We start from the raw sequence: 24076 nt of genomic DNA on the forward strand, positions 1-24076 counted from the left end.
TTTGTAAAATTGCCTTTCAACAACCCAATACAGTGGCTTCTGAGTGGCCCTATCTGTTTGTGTTAGAAGGATTTAAACTAAAGTGTCTTCCTTCAGTAAAGATGCTGACTACTTGAGACAAGACTAGAGGAAAAAAGCAATCACCTAACATTCATCCTGTATTTTTTGATTTGGCGTACACAGTTCACAATTACATTTCCACTTATTTTCTTTTTTAAAATAGACTTAATAAATTCTGAATCAGACTAAGTGTGACTTGACAAATCAGCACAGGTTTTATAATTAAAAAATAATTAAAATATCATCAGTTGAAATACTTGGCATTTCTCATCTATTTCACGAGAACAAAGAGGCTCATTTCAAATAATACTACCATCTTCCAGCAACTCTCCCAGACCTCTGGTACTTTTTAAAGCTTACTACTGCTAAACTGGGGGTGGGGTAAGGGGTGTCATCTGTCTGTCCACAGTTTTCAAAAATCTTTATCTTTGTCTGTCAGTAATGACAACAAAGAATAAGAATATATCAGATAAAGTATAAATAAAAGGACTAGTACAGGAACCAAAATATTTATTTACAGTAAAATATTAAAACTAACATTAAAATAATTTTGAAGCTAGAAATTAAAAATGACCATCAATGGACATGTTTTTAACTGGAACACTTTTTCCCTGCATAAAATAATAAAAATCTAAATTTATCCATGGAACACATCTGCACTATTGATATACAAGGATATATATAATCAGAGGAAATTAATCAGCTACAGCTAGTAGATTTATTGCACTGTCACTGTGTTGCCAATGCCATACTACACTAGAAAAAAAAAGGCATTCATCTGATATTTTCCAGTGAAAATTACAAAACAAGGCTGTCATGACTTAAGTTGCTAAAATGATAGGTAATGTTTTCACCTCGCCTCTGAAGCCAGCAGAAGGTCTGGCACCAACTGCAGGTGAAGAATCAGAGCTTCATAACTGGAGTTGCAGCCATGCTACATCTAAGCAAGGAAACCAAGCAATAACCTGCACATTCACTGCAGCTGTCATGCAACCCTCCATTCTTATTCCACTGAAAAAACAATTATTTAGTATCTCACCTTGCTATCTTGTCACTGCATGACATAGTAAGTAGCCTTTCTCCTTGCAATACTCCATCCCACGTCTGGATAGTGGTAGTAGAGCGCACAGGGATTGTTCCTTCCCCAGATTCTATTTTTGTTCGCAGCTGTCCTCTTGCCTTGCGGTTTGGATGTCTGTCCCCTTGATCTAAATGACAAAAACTGCTTACAATCAACTGAAAAATATTCTCAAAATATTTTACAGATAGCATTACAGTAAGAAGAATCTATTAAAGCCTACGTAGCTGCTGGCTTACACGACAATTTCTATCACTCCTTGCAATTTAGCTACATAACCATATCACTAGTACATGCTCAAATAATACTTTAAACTCCAATACTAGAATACTACTGCTATCATACCCTCTTGTGCTGCTTCATGTGGCGAGAAAATCCTAGCATCTCCACAAGGAGACGTACTGATATAGAGATGAAACTGCACATTCTCCTTCAGTTTAAACCCGCCTTGTTCCGATTTGATAAAAATGGATTTTTGCTGATCGTCTTTATTGCTGAAACAGAGAACAAAAATATAGTCAAAACCAAAATTAACGTACAAATAATATAAGCTGGTCAGTCTCAACAGGCATTAAACACATGATGTCTGGAAATCTTAAAATATAACTCTTAACAAGTTATTACAAATTAAAAAATGAAAAAAAGAATGGAGGCAAGAAATAGAGAGCCTTTTACATTCCCCAGTGATCTTTCAGGGACTTACCAGAAAACAAAACAACGTCACACATCGGATCACTTGAGATTATTTTGATTTAGATTTTTGTTTACAGATTACAAAATGATTCCCTGTAATTTTGTCTGTGCTTTCCTCTCAAGATTGACACCTAACTGAATACATGTTTTGTTCAATTCAAACTTTAGGGCAAAGAGCTTCAGTTCTCAGTTAAACACTCTAATGCAACAGGTGTTACTTTACACAGTTTGTTTCAGCAGGGCATGTCAGCACAAGTGTTTCAGATTCAAATAATTAGAAGACATTTTCTGACAGCTTTACAGCTCCATGTGGTCAGCTTATCTTCCCATAAGCTTACCTTAGATAAAGCTCAAGTTGTGTATATAGAAATTTAAGCAGGCACCGTCGAGATATAATTTCCGCATGGCAATCATTTAACGCAAGACCACGATCACTCATATATTCACCATTGATGCATTTTGTTCCTGTAGAAACACTTATTACCAGAGCATCTTTCACATCTGTACCTGACAAAACAAAATTTTAGAACGAAGATGCAATTAAAATCACAAGCAATTTAGCAAGAGATCATCCTGCAGAATTCAAACAAGGCTCTTTTCTTTGTTTCTTTTCAATAAATATTTTTTCTTCTGATTTTTTCTTTAAACCAAAAGCTTCACTCAGACTCATCTTCCCTCTACCAGTATGGTCTAGTTTCTTGTGAGTTCTTCATTTTGGAGCTCAGATGAGTTAGAAATTGAAAACCTGCAGGGAAAAATTGCTGCTTCAGGAAGAGTTATTAAAGCCTGATCTCCAAAGACGATGCGTTTTTTCTGAGCCCAGGCAGCCAGTTGGCTTACAGCATGGCAACCGTTTGGCCATATATGCAGATATTAACGATATTAACAGCATCTTTAGAAATGTATTATTAAAAGGCACTGATTTATTTAAAAAAAAAAAGACAGAATAGAAGGGTATTAAACCATCAACATGAAAAGTAACACAAGATAATGAAGTTCAAATCCTTAACCCATTTTAAAGCTTATCAGCAGTACAGGACATCTAGAGACGTAGTTCTTGGTGTTAAATAATTCTGCACAATTGAATTAAAAATATTTTGCATGTTTTCTATACAAACAACTACTTTTATCATTAAAACAGTCAGTTCCATGAAGAATTTGGAATGACAGGTCAAAATGTTGCATCCCTCTACCAAAACAAAGCAAAAACCACCAGATACAGAAAGCAGCTGGCCCTGCTAAATGCCTTCTGCTGTCTTCATCCAATAGAATATTTACTGCAGTATGGACAAACGGGAAGAAACATACTCAACACGCCCCAGGCACCTGAAGTTTAGGGTCCATCCACAATACAAGATCATCTCCCGGAGATGCCAGTGCAAGGGAGCCTAGGCTGCCAGTGCGTAGAGTTAGCTGCGGTGTGCATCCCGGCCTGAAGTGGTGCAGATTCATGGGAAGCTGTGTGTGGGTGTGGGAAAGAGCAAACCAGCAGTGGTCCTGAACACAGCTCAGTGACAGTATTGCCCACCACCTGGCTGTGCTGCAGCACTGCCAACGTAAGGGGCATAGCTAGGAATTAGTGAGGGAATGGGACACGTGGAATGGGATGTTTGAGCTCTCACTGCTTATGAAATAAATACTCATCAAAGTACAACCTTAAAAAAAAACAACAGATGAGGCCAGCTACCCCCTCTCCTAAAATGACTGAGACACAAAGCACTGAGAATGAAATACAGCAAGACAAACTAACAAAGTGCAAAACCTTAAAGATTTGGAAAGTAATCGTGATTTCTTATATACCATGCCAAAAACAAGAATGCCATCTGTGTGACCAATGTGGTGAAATTTACTTTAGATTTACTTTCAAAAAGTTCAATGTCTCATTTTAAAAGGTTCATGCATTTTGTAGATTATGAATTATCTCAGAAGTCTCAACTACGCAGAACACAGGAGCTCCAGAAACAGATGCACTTGCAGATCTAATTTTCCTTTAATCATCTTTAGCCAAGATTTAATTGCTATATTTAATGCACCTTGAAGAGTAAACAGTAAAAATATATTTCAATACTGATTGACTGAAGAAAGAATATAGTTTCTTAGAACGCAAACAAAGCCCTGGTATTTAGACAGCTAAAACAGTATTTTTTTTTTCTTTACCTGTTGTCATGACAATTCCAGCAAGGACTTTTCTACGTGCATGTGGAGATGTGAAATTTTCTGTCAAATCACTGAATTTATCTACTACCAAGCGTGCAACAGCATCTGCTAAAACCTGTTGGATCACACAGAAATGCACATTAGAAAATTAAACAACTAAAAAAAGCTACAATAGCATTAAGTTATAAAGATCTGCACTTTCAAATGATTTGACACAACAAATTAGAAGTGTTTGTATTGTTTGCTTTAAAACTGGACAAAGATTTTGCTGCATCTGCACTATGTCAAGGAGTTGGCTAGGTCCAATTTTCAGGCACACTGAACACTCAGAGCTCACTGTATGTGGAAATAGAGTTCTTTGTGCTCCATGACAGGGTCACATAGCCTTATGTTAAGCATCAAAATACCTTACACTCATGATCACTATGAACTTTTGAGGCTTTGGAGAACAACTGAATAGAGAGATGAGTCAGTATTTTCATGCTCAAACCTCAAAACATCTCATTTCAGCATCCTCAGTGTTGGACCTGAAAGAAAGATTGAAGTGCAAAACCAGCCTCTTCAAAGCAACACAGAAACCTTTTATAACAATCAAATTAATTACCTAGTTACTGCATAAATAAGAATTATTTTGTTTTCAAAAGAGTTTTCTTGTTTGTTTTTTGTGTTTTTTTTTTTTAATAAGACATACAAATTTAAGAGTGTAAGACATCACTGTATAACCTACCTGTCTGAAAATTAGGAAGACTTAACTCTTTCACCTTAAGGAAAACTTGAACAATAGCCACAGAGCTGTAACTTGCCAGTTGTGCTGACAAGCAACGTCGTTCAGGCTCTATGAGGACTAAATTCATATTAATGAAAACTTCAAGATACCATTTCTGCTCTTGCTGAACTCCAATGATGGTTCAGTTCAACACTGCAGCTAATCTCACCTGCTGATTTTAAGGCAGCTGGAACTATAATAACTAGAGATGAATCAAACTCAAATTCCTGAATCTTCACCAGAAAAGACTCTGAAAACCAGGGCAATCTATGCAATATTAGTTTTGAGCAAAAACCACCGTGTAAATATCTGTTGTTGGTACTAGCTGTTTTCCGCAAGTACTACACAAAATCCAGTGCCCCAGTGATACACACAGCAGCATAGTCGATCACTTCGAAAGGAAAGGCTGAGAAAGGCAAGTTACATGTTAAACAGAAGCAGCTGCAATGCAGGAAAACCCTTTTTGGCACTGTTTTTAGACAAATTAAGAGTGTCCATAAGAAGAGGCCATTTAAGGATGATGGCTCTTTCAGACACCATCATGCCCCCAGGCATGCACTGACCATAACAGGACTTCAGACTTTCACACCCACAGGAAAACCCAGGTTTAAACATCTCTACATGCAGATTCCTGCAGCCTGGCATTAAATCCCTTCCATGCAGCGCCAGGCATAAAAGATTTAGATGCTTTGGTTTAGCGCTGCAGTTAAAGCAGGTACAGTCCTTGAGAACCACACTGGGGTAAATTCTTCCTGCCTCCCTGTGCTTATTTCAGTGCCTGGCTTTCGGGGCACCAGCACGAAGGCTGAGTGCTGGTCCCATCATGGGGCTGGTGGTTGCTGCAGCACAGTGGAGGGGATGGGAAGCAGAGCACCAGAACACCGTGCACCATTGCTACCCCCTACTATAGCTTGCATCCGGGCAAAACCAAGTACAGACAGGTGCTACATCAGAGATAAAAAATGACAGTCCTGCATGGGGGGAAGCACTTTTCTTTCTCCTTTAAATGAAGGCTAAGGAAGTCTTGATGAAGTTGGTCTCTGGACAGATGTTAAGAGAGGTTTTTTGCTTATGTATTTGTAGACTTTGTATTTGCTTTGTATTTGTAGAGGGATAGAGAAGATTCTTTAAAGTTCTGAAGAAGCTTGTATTAGGCAATCATTGTAGCTTTACATACACTTCCCAGATGCTGAACATGCTTATTATTATTATACTTGGTGAATACTCTATAATAGTCTCACAGAAAGAGTAATAATTACAACAGCTGAAGGTAACAGCTGTAGATAACATATGAGCTTTCTAGGGTTAACCCTACAATTTTCTCAACTTCACAGTAAGATTTGTAAGCTACTAGTCTCCTGAATTAAAAAACTGAAATAGAAACTTCTTCCTCACTGACCCTTATTATGGCTTCTGAAATTAATATGGATATATTCTGAATCCAGTTTTATAAAAAGAAGAAAAGCGATGGAAGGAGAGAGAGAGGAGAAAGGAGGAGAGAGGGCTGAAACGTGGCCTCTCTATTGCAGTGAGATTACTAAAGGTTACAAGGGAGATGAGCAACATACACCTAACATACACCTATGGTGGAGGATGCCTCAGAAATAAAGTCAGGCAAGGGCCTGGGAAACCACGGAGGAAGCCTAGCCAAGAGCAAGGGCTCTGTACCAAGGAGGCCATCATGGCAAACTCAGTCCACTGCAACCACCTCCAAAAACAAAGAGGCAAAGTTTCTCAAAATAAATGGTCTATCTTGTTCTGTTGTCTTGTGTTCAGGTCCATTGGAAATAAAGGCACCAGGAAAAAAAAATTATTCACCACATGAAACATGCTTAAAAACTCAGGTCCTCACCTTAACTCCTTTTACTCCTGATAAGCAAGAGGAGGTGAAAATGAGATAGAGACCCTACTAGATAAAAAATCTCCAAACTTCTCTTACTAGCTTTAACAATCTGTAGACCTTAAAATTGTTTCAAGGGCACTGAAAATAAACGCCAGGTTCTGAAAGAACATATAAATCATTACTCCAGAGCACGGTCCTGGCTAGGTGCTTTCCCAGAAACAGTTTCCAAGCCCAGCCACACGACGATCTCTGTATGACCTGGGAACAAAAAGTCACGGGGACAAATGAAACCTTGAATAACTGATATGTGTATTAAAGAATGCAGAGTCCTTACTGGGACTCCAGACAGGGTTACGGCAGCCTTACCAGCAATTTCTCTGCCATCACCACATGACATAGAGCAGAAATAACTGAATCATCAGAAGACACAGATTTTTGGTAAACGGGAAGGTAGGAACTGGATGAGAATCATGCAGGTTATGATCAGGCCACTGCACAACAGGGAACAAGACTTACTGACCTAAAATGATGACCTTGCTGTCCCCATTTCAGATCATTTCAAATCAAGGACACAAAGCTCCACATCAAGACTAGGCCACTGACCTGTCTGGGTATGGATCTTTCACTTCTCTTTCTCTATATATTCCTTTTCATATAAATAAATACTAATTGTAGCAGAAATTGAACTCACCTCTCACCTTCCCAATGAGTGCCCTAACATCTGACACAGATTCTCAATGCACTCTCCTGCATTAAATCATTATTCAAAGTTGGGTAATTCAAAAAAGGAAAGACCTAAAATAGCTGACAGTTTGCTCATTAAGTCATGTGAGCTCAAAGCTATTTTGGGTGCATTGTTCTTTTCTCTGATGAAGTTGCAGTGAAACCAGTTCTTTTCTACACATACAAAATTATTTGGGTTAATAAATATTTTGCAGCAATTTTGCATCAGAAAACCCTCCCTGATCGGCTGTGTTTTAAAATATTCTGAACCTGGCCTGTCTGGATCTGAAGGAAGGCCTCTGTAGGCCATAGAGATCTTCCCAACACAGCACAGATGTTTCATGCAGACAAACGCTGGTTAGCATCAATGTGATGGGGCACCCAGGCAGCTGGAGCTGGGGCACTACATGGGCTGACAGCACCCAGGTCTCACTGGAGAACTGACTGAAGACCTCCCAGTCTTTTGTGCGCTCTGTGAATCTACAGTGGTCCTCCTTTCTTTCAAGCACAAATGTTCTCCCTCAACTTCATTTCTTCTTACCTTCACAGCTGAAGGCATATCTGAATTTTCACAAGCTGATGAGCACTGGCAGTGTCCACAGTAGGTAAAATCAGGATCAACTGGGTCCATTATCTCTCCTCTGACAGTGACCAGCACACACAATTCAGAGGAGGTGCAAATATATCTACACTAATGAAACAGGTTAATTATTTTCTAGTTCTCCAAAGTTTCCTGTATTTATTTAAAAAAACTCCTGCCTGGCAGCAGATTCTCTGACTGCTTGTGCAAGTGTATCTTTAACATTTCTTCCAATTCTATAGTAATTATTTCAATATGTTTTTCATTAATTTTCATATTCAGTTTTATCTTTATACTAGGCTTGAATTTGTTACATTCTAATTCTCCTGTATGTGCTAAGCTGCCTTTTTCAATAAGCTGCACAGGTCTTCTCAGTATCCTTGCAGAAGAAGCCTTCCCAGATCTCTAATCACTTTCATAATTAATTTGTATATCTTTTCTACATTTGAATACTTCTTTTCTACCTTTCCCCCCACCCTCAAGGCTAAACCAGGATTAACGTAGCACTTCAAGTGAAACCACACATTACAGCATTGGTTCTCAGGACACTTTTTCTCCTTAACATTTTGTTTTACTGTGTCTACAGCAATATACAGGATGCTTTTGCCCTAAGTTCAGTTTGCAATACAATTAGTTGAGTATTTAAAAGTACTCCCTCTATTGGATTTTTACATTTATTTCATCTGCAACTACACTGTTTATTTATGTAGCTCAAGTTACTTTCTCTCACAACAGTCCAGCTTTCGCTAATCAAAATAACTGTTTTTAAACTTCAATATTTACAACTCCAAGTCTCTGGTTTCCACATCTTTGCATTCAGGCTAATCTTTTTAAGTAAGCAGTTTAAGGAAATCCAAGAAATACCATTAAAAAGCTTATGCCGAGGTTTTCCTAGCACAGGATGTCAGTGGATACCCTCCACCATCAGGTTCCTCCAGTCTGATGGAAACCATTTCCATCAGCAGTGCTGGCAGATGGAGCAGCCTTGACCAAGACTTCACTGAAAATCCCCAGGTGGCCTTCTTTACTGCTGGCAAAAAGCCCATTACTGTGAGAGAGATCATCGTACTGGGACACACCAGGATGCATGCAGTTGGTTCAAAACAAACAAGATGAGACTCTTTTTCCCAAAATACATACTTAAATGGTGGAACTAACTGCTGCAGGGTGCTACAGAAGCTAAACGTTTACAGAAGTTCCAGAAATTTTTGAAATTTCGGGGGAGGGGAGGGGGGTAAGAATCCATCCAGGATTCTTAAATGGAAAGACACATCATTTCCAGCTAAGAAAATCTTTGAGACACAAACTGCTGAAGGTTGGAAGAATATACTGGGTAAGAATTGCTATAGCCCTTTTCTCATTTCTTTTTTCAGGGCATTTGGTACTGGCCTCTGTCCATGCTGATTTTTTCTTTCAGAGACAGAATAATACCCCCTCTGACAGAGGTGCGAGCCTTCCTTGGGAAACGGGGGGTGCCTAAGGGAAAAGAAAAAAAAAATCAAAGGGAAAACAAGTGATTTCTGGGACATTTATCTCTGGGTGATAAAGAGATCAAAAAAGAAGAAATAGAAAAGTCCAGCAGAGCGCCTGTGGCCCCTGAGATGTCCAAGGAACTGCTCAGTGGTAGTGGGGAACTGTCTCTGTACTAGGATCCCCTATAATCTTACCACTTCCCTGAGCTGAGGCTGCTGGCAAGGACCTGGGCAGGGTCTGCCAGCTTTGGTCTGGCCCAGTAGGGCTCTTGATATGATTCAGTGCTCAGAAATGCTACTTTCCCCAGTAATCAGACTTGGGCTTCAGAATAACAGTTTTCAAAAATCTGGTTCTATCAGCTTCCACACTTCATCTATAAACAGGTGACCCATTTGTCTTCAGAAGTTATTTTAAAATACTGTTCACATTTCTCTGTCTTCTCCAGATCTCAACAACCATAGCTACCTACCAGATCTTTAGACCTATGACAAACGAGGCACTTTGAATGTTTTAATGATTTTAACCTAAGCATGTTGAAACACGTAGTTGTCTTCCACAGAAAAGAATAAAACTTCAAGGACACATTTTAGAGCCCTTGGTACATGCTGTGGGTTACTGTACAATACAGGATATCCTGTTGGACTTGGCATGGGAGCTAAAATGAGGATGGCTATCAATTTACGAAATGTAGCTACCCATAAAAATATTTTCTTTGTTTTGGAGAGGCATATCCCTACCCCACTGGACTGACAATTTCTCCCATTTTAATACACAGAGTAATAAATGCACAGGGCCTGATTTTTATCAGTGTACCTTCATCTGCTCTGAGGCACATGCTGACTTACTGGCTTTAAGTCGCTTTCCCAGCAAAGAGATTTTCCTCACCGCAGGCAACAGTGCTTCATCTTTCACAAAAGGTCAAGCTGTAAACAAGCAGATAAGCTTGCTTTGCACAGACTGATTTTAAATGTATTAAACCACAGGACCTTGATAACCCACTTTACTGGCCAAATGATTATATCCGTATCTACTCAATAAGCTGATCTCTGATATCAACTGTCCTTCTCTATCACTTGATAGCTTACACGTGTATTCCCACATTTCATTTCCTCCAGAGTGCTTGCATCTACCAGAAGGTAAATAACTTTTGACACGTACTTCACCCAAAACTCCCAATCACCACCCAGAGCAGCAATCACCTTTTCGCTCCTCTCAATTCTTTCCGCTCTAACAGTTTTCCTCGCAAGGCATCACAAATTAACACATTAGCTGCAGACACCTTAGACTTCTGCCTGCTGCCTACCAGATCCAGAAGGTAATGGCACCTCTCAAGAGGTGAGGTGTCTGGAGCAACACACTGCTTTTCACCACTTCTCTGAGCTGAGAATGCATTATTTTGAACCTGCAATACAGGCAGCAATTCCAACATCTGCACTGGCAGAGCTACATTATACTTTCATTCCTTCCACTGGGCTTTCAGTGCTTGGAATTTTTCTCCCCTCTCATGTTTCTAGTTTGCAATTTTTCCAAATAAAATCATTATTTTGTTTGGTCTAAGGGTTGTTACAAATCTCAACCTCGTTTGCATCGCTCCTGTACTCTCCAATGTTTGTGACTTCACCCACTTTATGACTATCTCCAAATTTAATATATTTACGCATATTCATTAAACGCTGTTTAAAAACAACTGTTTAAGAACTCGAGTTAAAAAAAAAAAAAGGAAAAAAAGAAAAGCACAACCAAACATCACAAATGCTTAAATCTCTGATTACTCACTAAAATGTACTAGAACAGAATCACTTGTAATAGACCATGATGTAATAGATCAATTCCAATAACTTGACAGCTAATTATAAATACAAGCAGAGTAATAAAACACAGCAAAGTGCAGAAAGAAAATGGATGTCCTGATTACAAACTGACCAAAAGACTCAAAATCAATAGCTGACTTTTAATGGGATCTAAATGAGACGGTACCAGCAACCCACCCCTTCCCCACATGGTGTAGTATGCTGAATTACTCCTACAAACACCGGGTTCTCTTCCACACTGGAGTAGCCTTTTATGCACATCTGTAAGAAAGGTAAAATGCAAGCTGGCCCTAAGGTATGCTTTGTTGTAGACAATATGGGCATCAAGGTCAGTGTTGGAATGCTGGGGGGAAAAAAGTTGCTTGCATGTGTTGCTTTTTCTAAAAATGTATTTATTTAAAACTGTACCTTAAGCTCAAATGCCCAGAATTGGCCACACAGTTTCTGCATACCTTGCACAGCATAACTACAGAAACAGCCCACTTATGGGGTGACACTCTGGGAAAACGAATAGGTTCACAGAACTGAGAATGCAGGTCAAAATCTCACAAAGCAAGGAGCTCAGAAGTACCCATCACTGTCCAGTGGTCCATTGAAGTCCCTTAAAAAGGCTGTGTAAGTTGTTATGCACTGATCTGCTGGGCAGAAAAACAACTTTACCCCCTTAGAATGATAAAAATGTGAGCTGTGAGATAATATAATGATTCTACCTTCCCCTTCTCAGAACAAAACTTACCAGAAGTCGCCCTGAAAAATTATTCAGGGCAAGAATTATTCTTTCCTACTTCATATTGCAGTTCCCATTTTCACCATTTTACTGATTCAGGAACTAGTAACATGTAAAAAAAACAGTGATTTTTTTTTTGGTGTCTGGTGCCAAATCCACCTTTAAAAGCACTATTTTAAAAGCAGTCTGAAATAGCTGAACCTACTGAAGAAATCATAAAGACCTGAAATAGCATAATCCTAGATTTGAAAAAGCATGAAACATTCATAAATAATCCAATAATTACGCAAGATAAAGAGACAGCATATAGGAATTTCTAAATAATGCATATTGTCTATGCAACTAGAGGAAACAATGTACTTATAATAGTCACATTTATATATACTCTTCAACCCCAGATTATAGAATGACATTGAATCAGACATATAGAATTTTTAATGAACTTTAAAGCAATGTTTTTGAGATGCCAAAGGTCAAAGCCTCAAAACTCTCATTAGAATAAACAGAAAGTTGAAAAGAATTCACGGGAACTTATATGTATATGTATGTATATATACATACGTAACAAGTACATGGATTTAGACAGACATATCATTAAAAAGACCCAATGGATGTAGTACAAAGAGGGCAGTCAAACATTCGTTATTGTACTTAGACTGGGGAGAAGCACAAGCAAATAAGGGAGAATTTTTCTTCATTAAAAAAGTTTAAAATTACTTCATTCTTGCTTCTTTACATTTTTTGATCTCTGTCCGGTATGTTTGCTACCTTCCCTACTTCACTAGTTATTTAATTTAAACTATTTCTCATCCCGATTTACTTTCCTAAGTAATTTGCATATAGTTATTAACTAATTTGGTTAGAGCACCATCATTTAGATGACACCTATTTAACCACAGGTCGCAGATACATGCACTGCAACTCTGCCTTTTATTCAGACCCTGGGAATAAGTGACATTAGCTTCACCTAATCTGTCCTTGACTTCCATTACTCAGCTTTGCTAACATCAACAGTTTCAGTTTGCAGAAGAGGATGATTTTCTTCCCTGGTAAAAACGATTGTGTCAGATAATAATACTTTCTTAAGCAGTAAATCGTAACTTGAACTCAGTCTATGCATAGATGTCTAAGACAAGCAAGCCATGGTTCAGTCTTTCCTCAGCACAAACAGCAATGTAAACTGGAGTTGAGGTGGGCTTTGTGCTCTACTACATGACGTGATCAAAGCTGAAAAAGCATTAGCAACAACTCTTGTCCAACAGAACACAATCATTTCAGACAATTGTCAGAAGACATAAACGGATTAATCAGCTAATACAAGCAGTGTATGTATAAATATAAATATATATATGTATATATTTATATATGTGTGTATAGATATAAATATATATATACGTATGTATTATATATATGTATATATTTATATGTATACACACACAAGCACACACACAAATAAACACACCCATCCATCCAAGCAGAATAAACAGCAGAAATGTTGAAGCTGATTCAAAATGATTCACCTTGGCTATTACTGGTCATTATCTAAGCACGCTGAAAAACACCAAAGGGCTTCTCACCTGTGGCAAATGCAACTGGAGCCCCTCACTAGGAATGGGCTGTCGAGATGGAGTCTGATCCAGCTGCATGTTAAACAAGGATGCCAAGGCTGACTGAGCAGCCCGAGCTTTTGCAAGCTTTTTATTCCTTCCTGATCCTTCAAACGTTTGACCATCCACTGCAACAGCCATGACAAAGTTTTTGGCATGGCTTTCCCCACTCTCTGAGAGAAATTCGTACTTCAGTCCTGGCCGCAGCTCATTCAGGATCATGACAGGGTTCTTCCCGCTCGTGGTCGGGTACGGTGGTGGTGTGGGGAGAGGTGACTGGGTAAGACTGCTCGCTACAGCAGATGACGATGACAACCCGTAGTCCCCACTAGAGCTGAAGGAGCCATCCCCATTGGACCCTAGGTAAAAGGAAGCATCAGCAGGAACTGGAGTTTCAAATCCATTGAAAAGCGTGTCAGGAAAGTCTGCCTGGTCGGAGGTGAAGTCTGTGTTGACAGAGAGAGTCCTCCCCATTGCGAGGTGCGCTTCTGATGCATTTGGGAACTGAACGAAAGACCGCAGAGCCTTCTCAGCAGCATGAAGCTTGGCTTTCTTTTTTGTAGGGCCAGACCCTTCAAACACCTGCCCGTTAACTTCAACTGCCATCACAAACATTGGAGCATGAACCGGCCCTGTTTGGGACAGCAGTTTGTACTGTAAACCAGGTTTAATCTCATTAAGTTGCATCAGGGCATTCTTTGGCAAAACGGGACCTGGCGTTTTCTTCCTCTTCTTGGGGCGAAATTTGGAGTGGCCATTGTTGCCCTCCTCCAAAAGACGCTTTCTGCTGCTGCTGCTACCACCATTGGAGAGCTGAGCCCCCTCCCCGGTGCCTTGCGCACTGCCGTCCTTGGGGGGAACGTTGTCCATGTTGCGGTTTTCTTTAACATCAGTGCTGCTTGAACCTGCGGTGCCCAGAAAGAGTAACTTACAATGCCTTCGTTGCAGGATCTTGTAAATGCAAAATTTATAGATTCCTTTATCGCTCTTTATAACTGGTTAAGTGATGTGTGCTCACTGATTAAAGCTTTTGCAATATAAATGGAGAGCAATACTTCTTGATAATTCAAGAAAGAGCACATTCAAGAATTATTTTCAAACAATGCATTTGCTACTTTCATATAAAGTGCTGCAGCTTTTTCTTTTGCATTCAAATCACACTAGAACAAAATTTTTACTTGATGTGAAAAATGCTTTAAACCAGAAAACTAAATTGTATTATTTGTAGGATACACCTATAAAATAAAAAGCTACCATTACTTAATTAAAAATGGATGCTTAAGACCAATTCTAGAAGATTGATATTTAATTCTACTTTATTCTTATTTTATTAATGTTGCATTTTTGTCTTACGTGATTTTATTTGCTCAATTTGAGAAATGACAAATAAAATTGGTGTCATGAAAAACTAGGCAGTTCTTTGGTAGGTAGGCACCTTGACTGAAGACTGTATGAATGTTTTACTTCTCTTTAGCTATGCCATATTCTCCAAATTCCATTTTTTTATGCTTTTCATATTTTTATGCTTTTCCCAGCATTCATTTCACCTCACCTCAGTTTGCTCAGGACCTTCAGCTGCTGGCTGCCCAAACAGGACTGCCTGCCCACTGCATGGCAGCTCCAGCAACGGGCCTGTTCAACAGAGCAAACCCCTTGTCCCAACAACTCTGACCCTTTAACAGCCTTCACTGAATGCAGTGACACGCTCATCTTTTCTGTACACCCAAAACAGGTGAATACAGCTATATGGATGCACCACAAAATGAAGAGAAACAAACTGTGCTTCAGCATCTCTCAGCATCTCTCTGCATATGTAGTCTTAAATTTCAAAACAAATTTTATCACATATCTATTCCATCCTTAGAAAAACAGCTGTAAAAAATGTGTTGACTTAGGTTGCATCACAAAACTACTACGTATATATTTGTACACAGTCTTTTATTGAGAAACATTTTATTTGCCATTTATATGCAGCTTTTAAATTCCCTGCAAAAAAACTGCTCTCCTAAACTTACAAAACTACAGTAAGTCTCTTAAGTAGTCTCTGTAGTCAGAACTACTCTCTGTAGTCAGTCAGACTACTCTCTGTAGTCTCTTAAGACTACATAGAACACAAGAATTGTGACAAAATCTGCACAATCACAATGAGGATATTTTGATGGGAAAAAAGTAGTATTGCATGATTAATTTAATGATTCATTATTTATTTTCTAAAGTAGAAAGTTGGAGTAATGATACATTAGATATGTATTTAAGAATTATATTTGCTATAACTGGAAAGTCCTCAGTTTTATCCTGATTAAAAAACTAACAACATTAATTATTTGTGCTTTATATTGACATTCATGAATGAAAAGGCAAATTTAGTAGGTCAAGCGCATCTAACTCTTCTGTTCCAAGACTTCAAAATACCTATTACTGTATTAAATTCACACTGATAGCAGGTGATAAATATTTATGGAAATTAGAGCAAACCAAAGTGGAAGCTTTCTTCCTGACAAATTTCAAACATGCTTTAAATCTTCATTAAGTATTCACTACCAGGCACACATCACTTCGCCCAGGTTACAAAGCTGATGGAATGGTTACTAAATTTTCATTTATAACATCCTCCAGCAAAAGCTCGATAGGTTACTCCTTTCGGTGCTCAAAGAAGAAAAAAAGGAAAAAATAAAGATCAAAAGAAAAACACCAAGTAGGAACACATTTTGTTAAAATGCAGTAGCACAACAAAGACTTGTATAGTATTGAACATTAAATTCCAGTCAAATGCAGTCCAGAGTGAAACACAACGGGTTTGGGAGCATTTCATGGCTACAAATCTGCTAAATTTAATAAAGAATCTCTTGTAATGTCCAGCCACAAATTATATTGTATGCAGAATGTGTGCTGAAGGGCCATGACTGTCAGTACACAGTGTTCATGCATAAATATTCCTTATCATACTACACTGAAGGAATTTAAGGAAAACAATAAATTATTAAAACTTTCTTACAGTGTGTTTCTTACCTGAAGCTGTAATCTCCAAAAATTATCTAAAACAGCATTTTTCAAACATTGTTCTTACTAGTGGCATCAGAAATTTGCTACCGAACAATGTAACTTTTGTAGGCTAAACAGAAATCATTCAGTTAACACTAAAAAATGGTTTCTGTTCATCTTTCTTTCTATAACCAGTGCCTGTGGAAGCCACATAAAGAAAATATGAGTTGAACAGACTCCAACTGAATGTAAAAAGAGCAGTTCTGTATCCAAGTTCAACAGCTGATGGAATTGCAGCTTGGCCTGCAATCATCCTGTTCTCTCTTCGTTCTTCTCACATCTCCTTATTTCCATTGCTTTTTGAGCAGATCCACTGTGGGTGGTAAGGAACTGGACACATTGAAGATTTTGCACTTTTTGTTCTGTTAAGACAATGTTTTAGAGACTGTAATACTCTGGGAAGTCTCTCAATCACTTTGAACGGAATGAGGGAGGACAGCTCTACCCTGAAAGCCATGGCTAACTAAGGATCCCATCAAAAATCAAACTAGGAACATTAGTACTCAAAAGGAACAAAAATTTTGTTGCTCTAAAGCAGTGTATGCAGAAGATGTTGACCACTCCACTAATATTCTAAAACACAGCTTAACTCACCTCATGGGTCTGATTTGGAGACCAACACTAAGTCTTGTGCTGCCACAGCTAAAGTAAGGCAGGAAAATTAGAACTGTAAATGTTCATACAACCGTTTGGGTTCGAAGGGACCTTAAAGACCATCCAGTTCCAACCCTCCTGCCACAGGCAGGGACACCTCCCACCAGACCAGGTTGCCCAAAGCCCCATCCAACCTGGCCTTGAGCACCTCCAGGGATGGGGCATCCACAGCTTCTCTGGACAGTGCCTCACCACTCTCAGAGTGAAGAATTTCTTCTTAACATCTAACCTAAATCTCCCTCTTTCAGTTTAAAGCCATTACCCCTTGTCCTGTCACTACCTGCCCATGTAAGATGTTGCTCTCTATGTTAAAACACAGTTAGAAAGTACAATGCGTTGGAGGGAGCTGACAGGAGAAAAAAAATAATGGATGTTTTTCATATTTTTTTTCTTAAATTAAAAAACAACTTATTGCAGTTGACAGGTGACCACGTGTTACAGTCTTGGTAAATCTCCTAGCAAAACCAAAACCTAAGACCTTCTAAAAGATCCTCATACTACATGCTATGTATATGCTCATTTATGCATTTTCCAGTCTTTAAATAAGTTTCCAAGTAATGAATACTTTAAATAATCATTGAATACTTTCAAGCTGATCACAGCTCTTTGAAGTTGATCACAACTGTTGTGTATTCTGCTCCCTCAAGTAGTGTTAACAGATATAAACACATGACAACAGGGTCATGTTTTCTTAAACATTAACACTACCCATGATTTAAAAGTAAGATAGTTTTCATAAGACTAGCTTATTTTCCCATCACTAAAAATAGTTGGCAGTATTGACTAGAGACTTCAGTAATGTCAGCTGGAGCTTCTTTGGGAAAAATCACAACTGACAGTATTACATGCCAACAACTTCAGTGAAAGAAAAGTTCTGCCGCTGAAGTAATCTATTTGAGAGGTTTACAAAGCTGACAGCACTCAAAGAACGAAAGAGACATAGAAAATTTTCATGCCATTAAAAAAAAAAAAAGTTCTATCCAAGCATGCTGGTTTATTTTTTTTTTCTCCCATGTAATTAAAAAACACCTCTAATTAAGATTCTTTATTCAGTGGGGATCTTGCCTTGCTCTCTGCTCCATCTGGTATGGAGCACACTTAATTATGTTTAAACGACTCTTAGCTGAAACACAGCTGGAAGGATGTTTCTAGATACCCTTTATACTGTTGCTGTCATTTACTGGCCTGGGGAAATCCTAAATAAGTCTTTTTTATTATTATTTTATTTTCATATGAAACATATACATAAAAAATGTGACTTCTTGTGATCACCTTTTTAGAAAAAGGGGGGAAAACAATCAAAGGAAAAGGTCAGGACACACACTTCAGCAAGTGTTACAAGTGTTCTGCAAAACGTACCACTTCCCCTCTCCTGTGAGGTAATTGATAAGTATAGACTTCGGAGAACTGACAGAATTCATAGAATCACTGAAGTTGGAAAACATCTTTAAAATCGTTAGTTAACCATTAACCCAGCACTGCCAAGACTACCACTAGACTATGTCCGTAAGAACCACATCTATGCATCTTTTAAATGTCTCCAGGGATGGTGACTCAGCTACTTCCCTGGACAGCCTGTTCCAATGCCTCAGAACCCCTGTCAGTGAAGAAATTTCTCCTCATATCCACCCTAAATCTCCCCTGCTGCAGCTTGAAGCCATTTCCTCTTGTCCTATCACTTGCTGCCTGGGAGAAGAGGCCGACCCCCAGCTCCCCACACCTTCCTTTCAGGTAGTTGCAGAGAGCAATAAGGTCTCCCCGAGCCTCCTCTTCTCCAGACTAAACCACCACAGCTCCCTCAACCACTCCTCATACAACTTGTTCTCCAGAGCCTTCACCAGCTTTGCTGCCCCTCTTTGGACATACTCCATCTCTTGTAACATGTTCTCTTTGTTCAACAGATACAGGAGGATGAACTTAAAACCTGAAGTCGGAAACACTTTTCTTGAGTGCATTAAATGTAATCTCATGACTATCTTACACTTCTGCAGAACCAAGACAGTTTGAATTCTAACTTCTGCAGATAAATTCTAGTTATTATAACTGTAAGGTACAAATATTGCACAGGCTCACCTTCCATTTCCCCAAGAAGGAGTTACACAAAATAACAAAGGCTTTTATAGGCACTTCTGATATCACACTTTGCCATCTTCAGTGATACAAAAATATAGACAGATAAAAATAAAAAATCTTTGTACAAATCAAGGTGTAGCACTTAGGAATTTTGATTTTCCTCTCCAAATCTGATAATTTAACATTCCAAATTCATGATGTTTGTGTGGTCATACAGATGCAGAAAAGCCTTCTTACACCTTCTATTAACTGGGGTCATCCAAGATGATGATGTTACCTGTGGCTTCTTTTGCAAAACGTGATACAGGCAATGCACCTCAAAATTTACTTCTGGTAGATCAATGAAGTTACACAAAAGCATGTCCCAAACCTGTAACAACTCAGCAGAGGCAGTCTCCTGACAAGACAGAAAGTTCAGTGAATTTGAATTGCTTCGCATATTGGTGCACTAGCACAGAAACAGAAGCAGACAAAACCTGAATATCTTGCTTAAGGAATTTACAAGGTGACACTATTGAATAGATGGTATTTTGTTCAGCTCAGGAAGGCACCATTCATGCTCAGATTTACTCCTATTGAAATAGGGTATGTTTTATCTGAAGAATTATCTCATGGGAATTATCCAATTCACCTCTTACCTTTTTTTCCAAGTTCTCCTCACAGAACCACTCTTAGAAATAGCTAAAGCATCCAACTATAGAAATTTATTTTAAAGTAAAAAAAGAAAAAAAAAAGAGAAAGAAAAAGTGGAAGTGGTTGCAAGCATATTTCAGTGAAGATCACTGTGTCAGTCAAAGAAAAAAGAAGAATTCTAGTCCAGTTAAGTTTTTGGCTTTTTTCTGTTTTCTTGTTTTTTAAACCATTTAACATCTTTATCTCCCAACAAAAATACGCTGTAACTCCTTCAAACTGAATTACAACTCTTCTGTTCCAAAGCCTGCTATACTGCTAGGCTTTTTCAGCTTTGCCAGAGATTTAGACATTGTCACTTAGGGGAAATAAGCACATTTGTTATTATATAATATACAATAATTTACAGTCAGGCATAGCACATAAGCATATCAGAAACAGAACAGGTCTCTCATTCATAAAAACAAACAAACAAACAAAAAAACAGTTGAAAGGACAGAAATCTTTACAATATTTTTTGTAACATTTTAAATGAGAACAGTTTTCTCCATAGGTTATTAGATCTATATTACACCACATATTTAGTAATATCATAGCACTTCACCAGTGTTTTCATCAAGATGATAGCTGGTTTTGTGCTTAAACACTTCATTAATTCAGTAGGTCGGCGTTGGAGAAACCAGCTTCTAGAAAGAATACTCAGCCATGCAAGACCTGCAGGGAGTTCTTCTAGACCTTCATTTTGCTTTTCCTGAATTCATTTCTGCCTTCCCTTGTTTATTTTACACACTTCAGTCTCCTTCATTTCTCCCCTGTCTTCCAACTGGTCCCTAACCCTCATCATCAGTATTCTTGCCCTTCCAGGTTTTACCTCTTCCAGTAAGTTCCTGCCTCCTGGATCTCAGCAGAAGCACACTGCTGGAGGATACTGCAGTATCTTCCACCGCACAACAAACCTCACTGGCAGGCAAACAAACCTCACCCAGTACCTGACTATTCAAGGTGAAAAAGCTCAGAGAGCCCAGCATGATTAGTCACCATTAACACAGTTTGTGCACTACAGGAATCGTCATCCCGAACACATTCACTTAATGCATTGTACAAGACTCGGTATTCAACCTCTCCAGTCACCATTCGTCCCACTTTCTCAGGTAATGATGATCATTATTTCCATCAAACCTCACAACTAAAACTGCACAGAAGGCTCTCATACTGAGAGTCCCATACAAATTTGCTCTCATACTGACCCAGCCTACCATGGTGACTTGTAACTCTACTGCCAGCCCTTCTGAGAGGGGAGTAATTTGCAAAAAAGCAGCGCAGTGCACCCACACCTCAGGACGGGTCTTATGTGCTACCCATGCCAGCACAGTGGGATGCACAGGTCCCATATGGAGCATGTGAATGCAGTATACCAAACTATTATTAATGCAAGAAATCCATCTTCATTACTTCAATGCCAGTCCAAAACACGGTAATATTTTGTACAACTAAACAGTTGTTGGAATAAAAATGAGAGACATAAGGTATAATTAGACTAGCACATAATCATGTGTAAAAAACTTTTAGTTCAAAAGCTCCGATTTACTTCTCTATACTGTATTTAGAAACATACAAAAAATCATTTTAATTTGTGCTTCAAAGTTCCTTCAGTTACCCCTGTGGTTTGTGAGGAAAAGTCACCTTAGAAATGGTTACACAGTTTATTATTGTGTAAACAAACACATCTTACTCATGTTTTCTTCATCGTCAACATCCATTGTGAAATATTTTTGCTGGTTTCTTGGCTGGCGAAGACTGCTTCTGTCTGGAAAACACAGAGAGTGGGATACTTAAGCTTTCATGTACCAACATACAAGGTAAACTGTTAGATCTCCAAAAGCAGCAGCCTGGGCACTAACTTTGCTTTGGCCTGTCCATGGCTTCTTCCTCAAGCAACAGTGGGCAGTTCAATCTTTGCACAGTATTTCCTCAATGTGCCTATTTCTGTAAGCTGAGGCATACTCTTGCAGAACTGCAAATTCTGCAATGTTTCCAATAATATTTTTTTTTTATATGGTGAACCACAGTTATTATTATTTTTTTTTTAATCTGAAGGAGTGCATAAACTATTTTATCTCACTACTGGTAGTTGTTTTCTTTAAAGAACAGTTGCAGATAACTCCAAGTGTCAGCAATTTGTGCTTGATGGCAACTTTCATAATAGTTAAATGAAGCAATGCTGTTCCCACAGGGATCCGGCAATGTGTCTCAAGGTAAAAATAATGTCAAATTCACTCTGCAGGTTAACACACAGACAATTCAAGCAGGCAAGACAATGAAAATGCAGTTTTTTATTCACCATCATACTGATGAACAATTGTTTGGTTTATTTTGGCTAAATCTGGAGCCAAGATCCCTCCTTAAAATGAGCTGATACTCATCAACCAGAAGATGCAGCCCCACATCAGATGAAGGACAGAGTGGGTCATGTAATCCTCTCTCCTACCTGCAGATTTTGCCCATTTTCTTATTATTAACTGAAACGCTCGGACCACATTACATATAGGTTATCTGGCTGTGGGGAAAAAGATTTTAACTTCTTTTTTTTTTTGTCATGCAGGTATTTTTGCTCATGACCTCAAGAGAGAGGAATCTAAAGGTGAATGTAAGCATCTGACATACAAAACATTTTCTATTCAGCATTTTGTTTGAAAGAAAGCAATATTTTTATTCAAACCATAAGCACTAATTAAGAGGTGATTGGTTGGGGGGGGGGGGGGCTGTGTTTTTACCTTTTTTTTCCCCTTAAACTAATCAAGTACGTAACATCTGTTGCTTTCTAGGTTATTGCTCCAATCTCATAATTCCACGAGTGCTCCAATAGGGAGCACTGAATCCTAAACCATGCCAGAAATATGCAGGGACACACATTTAACAAAAGATCCATTATTACAGTTCAGAAAAAATAGCAGAGCATTAACATGCTTTACATTCTTATGCTGGAGCAGATCAAACTGTGGAAAACTAATTTGTCTTGTACTTGCCAATCTATTGAGTTCTATGCATGTGCATTTTCTAAAGCATTCACAACGAAACACTGTGCTTTCTACGTTCTGCATTGCATCACTGTTCTTTATAATGCATTCATTTTCTGCCAATTCTTTACCATAATTAAACATTCAGAAGCTACTGGAAGACAGTAGAATCCAGTACAAATGCAAAATAGTTCTGTGATAACCTAGTCACATGTAATATCTATAAAGTAATATCTATAAATAATAATAAGTAATATCTATAAAGTTTGATTCCTTTTGCTTACAATCAAACTGAGAATCAACTCCTACTTTGCAGTATATCTTTGATTTTTTCAACACTCTTCTGTTATTTTCAATAATACCATTATTTCCCATCAGTTTCAGTCTTTTACTTTGCTTACTTTTACCACAGACAGCATCAGTTCCAATTACCTGTAGACATTTTATTTACACAGTACATATCTTCCTAAAAATCAGCAATTACACAGATACTTTTGGGCGAGTGTTCAGAATACTCGGGATGCAGCAGAACAAGCAATACTGACTCAGCCTGAGGCTGTAATCACATATGCTGTCTTCGGTGGGAACTAGGACACTTGGTCTCACCACTCCCTCACCAGGCCATGTCACCTCTTCATCTCTGCTGACAGCTACCGCACAGCCACGCCATGCAGCCAACCAAGAGCTGCTCGTGTCCGATCAGATGAGGGGTCTGATTCTCACCACATGGACGTAGCTAGCAATACCAATGAAAATACCCGGATACCGTGGCTGGGAAGTAAGAAGAGAGGCATAGTGGTGTCTTAAGATGATGTTGCCAATAAAGATAATACACTGTGAAACCAAGGGCTGAGGTTGTAGCTGGAAGGGACATGGAGAACAGAGTGGGAAACAGCTCACCTGTGCCTTCAAGAATGTGGAAGCACTGGAAGGCATGCAGCATAGAAGACACTGCTTTGTTTCACGCTACAGTATGGGCTGGTACAGTCAGTAACTGGGCATGAGCAAAGCTCACCAGTAAAAGTGAGGTGGCTTAAGTACACTCAGACTCCAGCACAGCATGCCAGAACATGGCTTGAATCAAAATCACAGCTCTGAGAAGCTGGACTTCTGAAACCCAGCTGTCCTCAGCTCAGTTATGA

General features: G+C 38.7%; 1 protein-coding gene across 6 annotated transcripts in view; it reads right to left on the reverse strand.

The window, feature by feature from the left end:
• The window catches only part of ADARB1 (adenosine deaminase RNA specific B1), a 76104-nt gene that overhangs the window by 22337 nt on the left and 29691 nt on the right, over positions 1-24076 (reverse strand). For 3 of the 6 annotated variants that reach the window (XM_067000051.1, XM_013171739.3, XM_013171738.3), the window contains exons 3-8: positions 21650-21724; positions 13489-14423; positions 3989-4103; positions 2170-2338; positions 1484-1632; positions 1100-1268 (exon numbers count right to left, since the gene is read on the reverse strand). In XM_067000051.1, the coding sequence (XP_066856152.1) occupies positions 1100-1268; positions 1484-1632; positions 2170-2338; positions 3989-4103; positions 13489-14423; positions 21650-21677 (1565 nt within the window). In that variant the 5' untranslated portion in view covers positions 21678-21724. Of the gene's footprint in view, positions 1-1099; positions 1269-1483; positions 1633-2169; positions 2339-3988; positions 4104-13488; positions 19685-21649; positions 21725-23551; positions 23706-24076 lie in introns of all 6 variants that reach the window. The other 3 variants (XM_067000053.1, XM_067000055.1, XM_067000054.1) reach the window with 3 other exon arrangements.

This window comes from Anser cygnoides, chromosome 6, assembly GCF_040182565.1.
Source record: "Anser cygnoides isolate HZ-2024a breed goose chromosome 6, Taihu_goose_T2T_genome, whole genome shotgun sequence".
Classification (NCBI taxonomy): domain Eukaryota; kingdom Metazoa; phylum Chordata; class Aves; order Anseriformes; family Anatidae; genus Anser; species Anser cygnoides.